Source organism: Coffea arabica, chromosome 5c (genome assembly GCF_036785885.1).
Source record: "Coffea arabica cultivar ET-39 chromosome 5c, Coffea Arabica ET-39 HiFi, whole genome shotgun sequence".
Taxonomy (NCBI): domain Eukaryota; kingdom Viridiplantae; phylum Streptophyta; class Magnoliopsida; order Gentianales; family Rubiaceae; genus Coffea; species Coffea arabica.
Window position 1 is genome coordinate 30,141,897 of NC_092319.1, and position 4,159 is coordinate 30,146,055.

The 4,159-nt window shown below is 37.1% G+C and overlaps 1 protein-coding gene across 1 annotated transcript; it reads left to right on the forward strand.

The window, feature by feature from the left end:
• Window positions 1–3,005: 3,005 nt before the first annotated feature.
• Window positions 3,006–3,572, forward strand: LOC113689197 (uncharacterized). The gene has a single exon (XM_027207005.2). It carries the CDS (start codon window positions 3,006–3,008, stop codon window positions 3,570–3,572), a length of 567 nt encoding a protein of 188 aa, XP_027062806.2.
• Window positions 3,573–4,159: the final 587 nt, after the last annotated feature.

Below are 4,159 nucleotides of genomic sequence, written 5' to 3' on the forward strand. Positions count from 1 at the left end.
CAAAATTTCCTTGTTTGCCGAAAGGTTCTTGTTGCCGCAAAGTTGCAAAATGAAGGAAAACATTGCAGAAACTCTAATTCTCGTATGCATGCATGATGAAATTCTAAAGATTAACACTTTGACCCCCCAAGTCCCTTTTTATTTTACTATGGCCCAAACAATGGAAAAGATTAATCAATTTGGTCCTTCGAGTTTCTTTTTCCTCTTAATTTGGGATTCCCATTTAAGGACTATGGACTTGTGTGATTATGTGAAGGATTCCAATGGTTCAATTTCATATCTATTAGTGGTTCCTTGACTTTCGTTTTGAAGAACTTGTGCTATTTGGTTTACTATTAAATTGGTGCATTAATCATTTGTTTAATGGTTTTAGCCCAATTTAGAACCTTTTCCATTCATTAGCTTCACAAGCAAGGGGACGGTATAATTTCTTTTATTTTTTTTGTCTCTCCTATGTGATCCAATGTGCTAATTGAGAATTACATGTCTACTTGGCTTTCTTAAGTTTGCTTTAATTCCTTTCATTTTAAGTATTTCTTTTATTTATTCGTGGGGTATGTGTACACCTCTTGGCTTGTAATAGATAGGGCATTTTGTCCATTTTTCCCTTCCCCTTTTGTTTTAGTTAGTGAATGTAAATAGGTTCATTAGTTTGGTTATTTACTTTTGTTGCTACGTGTTAATTGCTTTATTAGGACATTGCATCTAGTCGAGCATGCTAAGTGTTATGTGCTACGTGTTATAAATGATTTTGCATGTCTACTTGCTTTCTATATTTATCAATGAATATGGATGAATGTACGTCACCACACTAGTCCAACGCTAGTTGTGGCTTCTTTTATCGTTTCCACTAGTCCAACGCTAGTCGGAATTCATAGAACGGGCTAGTCCAATGCTAGACCCTTAGGGATTTTCCCTCGTTAGTACATCATTTGCTTGTTCACCACATATCACGTATTTTCCTTAGTTTTATCATTTGGCATGATCCTTGAACCCCTTTTCCCCTTCACTTTAGGACTTGCATCTCATGCTAGTTAGGGTTCATTTGCGTGAAAATCCCCTCTTGATAAGGGAAACGAGCGAGTGTGGCTACTCGATAGCCTTAGCACGCTAGTTTCGCCTTCTAATCAAAGGGAAAATAGAAGTCGAAAAGTTAGGAGTCAACCCCCCGTACCTGACTTGTTGCATTCCTCTAGGGTCATACTTTCATTTTTATCATCTACATACTCTTTTAACCACATTTTTTCACATTTCTCAAAACCATACTTTCTCACTACATTTTTCCTATCACGCGCTCATTTTCACCTCACAAATGGAATTCCACTTTACCTTATATATCCATTATTCTATTTTCACACACTTGCACACAAACACTTGGATTTTTCATACAATTTCACACATGCACCTTTTCATACACTTGCACACAAACACTTGGATTTTTTATACAATTTCACACGTTCACCTTTTTATACACTTGCACACTTGCACTTTAGCCATCATTTGCATTAATCGACCTCTATAAGGTTTTCCTTTATTGGCCGTCACAATTCATGTGGTTGGGACCAAAAACCTTACAAGAGACATTTTAGAATTTAGGTTTGCATTTTTTCCTTCTTTTTGCATTCATGTAGTGCATCCAAATGTAATAAATTCTTTGGTTAAAACAAGAAAATCTTTGATTAAATCATGCAACTAGCCTTGGCTAGGTCAAAGGGGTGCCTTGGATTTTATCCTTGCCTTCCCCTTTGTCAAATGTGACTCCCGAACCTTTTTCATTGGTTTACGTAGATTAGGAGTCGTTTAAAAAGGGTTTCTCACTACTTTTCCCTATTTTTCTTTAAAAATACATTTTTTAGGTGACTTGGTACACCTTAACTCATTACCAAGTGGCGACTCCGTATTTAGTTTTAAAAACCCTTTTTAAACTATAATTTTGGGTCAAATCGTCGCATTCTCAAAACCCCATTTAGACCCATTTTTCTTTTAAATCACGATTCATTTTCCAATCACAAAAATACATTTTTAAACCATTCATTTATTTTATCAAAAAATGGGGCGCGACACATCAGACACTCAAAGAATGGATCATTCGGGATTCAAAAATCTTGTCATATCATTACAGTTTACTAGATTTGGCAAAGAAATTCAGAAGTGTGGAGTTCAGGCACATTCCATGTGCCAGAAATATTTTCACTGATGCTCTGGCCACTTTATCTTCAATGATTCAACATCCAGATGAGTTGGTAATCGAACCTATCCAGATTCATCTACAAGAAAAACCTACTCATTGCCTAGTTGTGGAAAAATCTCTCGATGGCCGTCCTTGGTACAGTGATATTAAGGAATTTCTCAAAATAGGGTCCTATCCTCCTGGGGCCAATACAACTGCTAAAAACTTCTTGCGCAGATTATCTTCCACATTTTTCTTAAATAGGGAGGTGGTATACAAAAGGACGTCAGACTTGGGCCTTCTAAGGTGTGTTGATGAAGATGAAGCAGAATACCTGATGAAAGAAGTACATAGTAGTGTGTGTGGATCACTTATGAATGGCCATTTATTAGCAAACAAGATCATGAGGACAGGCTATTTTTGGCTTACTATGAAGCATGATTGTATAGTTTTTGTTAGGAAATGCATCAAATGTCAATTGCATGGAGATGTTATGCGTACTCCCCCTACAGAATTACACAGTATGACTGCTCCCTGGCCATGTTCAATGTAGGGTGTGGATGTAATTGGAGCCATTGACCCTCCCACTTCAAATGGGCATCGGTTAAATCTGGTGGCAATTGAATACTTTACCAAGTGGGTCGAAGCTGAATCTTACAAGCACATGACTAAGAAGGTGGTGACAGACTTTCTAAGGAAGCATATCATTTGTCGTTTTGGAGTGCTAGAGACGTTAATCACCGACAATGCCAAGAATCTCGACAATGATATGGTGGACGGATTGTGTGAATAGTTCAAAATCAAGCATAAGAACTCCTCTATTTATAGACCACAGATGAATGGAGCTGTGGAGGCCACGAATAAGAACTTGAAGAAGATAATTCGAAAAATAATTGAAAGACACTGTGATTGGCACGAGAAGCTCCCTTATGCATTAATAGCATATAGAACTGCTATTCGGACCTCTACCGGGGCAACTCCTTACAATCTCATGTATGGAATGGAAGCAGTGTTGCCAGCTGAGGTTGAAATCCCTTCATTGCACATTTTAATGGAGGCTAAACTGGATGAGGCTGATTGGATTAAACAACGTCATGAGCAGTTGTCTTTAATCGATGAGAAGAGGTTAAATGCCATTTGTCATGGTCAATGTTATCAAAAGCAGGTAGCCCGTGCTTACAATAAAAAGGTCAGACCACGAATATTCACAAAAGGAGATAAAGTGTTGAAACACATTTTACCAGTGCAAGAGGAGGCTAAGGGTAAGTTTGCACCAAATTGGCAAGGCCCTTTTATTGTCCAGAAAGTTTTGCCCGATGGAGCACTTGTTCTCACAGAAATGGATGGGCAAGTGTTCCCTCAACCGATCAATTCAGATATGTGTAAGAAATTTTTCATATGATAAATGGAATTTTCCTTTTAGGGTTAATGTAAAGAATGGAATGAAAAGTCAGACTTTCTTCCTTTTCAATCAGACATTCTATCCCTAATTATCCCTTTTTGAGCATTCAGAATAAATCACTTCGTTTGGCAGCCCCTGAGGATCGCAAATCCTACACTAGGGCAAGTTTTGAGTTGAAAAAAAAAAGAAAAAAAGAGCGTTTCAAAAGGTAAAAGTGATAGAGGAACAAAATGAAGAAAAAATTTAAGAAAAAACCTTGATTGAAAATAAACTGGGGCAATTATTAGTAGGGTTAATTTGAAGATGCGATATCAGGAAATCTAAACATTTATAAGATCCGCCTTCAAGCCTTAACCTATTCCTAACATCTCACCAAACTCCATTACAAAAACCAAAAGTCCTGACTTCTGTTCTTTATATTGGCTTTTTAGGAAAATTGCTAATCAAATGGCACATGATATCAAAAACACATTCACCTATTTTGCAAGGGAAGGATTGTTATGCTGATGCTATTATTTCTTAAAATGCATTTTTGAATTGATAAAGGTTGTCGGCAAGATTTGTTTATCAGGTGAAAAATCGAAAGG

Bases quoted from the DNA above. Each gene is read 5' to 3' on its own strand.
- LOC113689197 (XM_027207005.2), top strand. From the start codon at position 3,006: ATGAATGGAGCTGTGGAGGCCACGAATAAGAACTTGAAGAAGATAATT.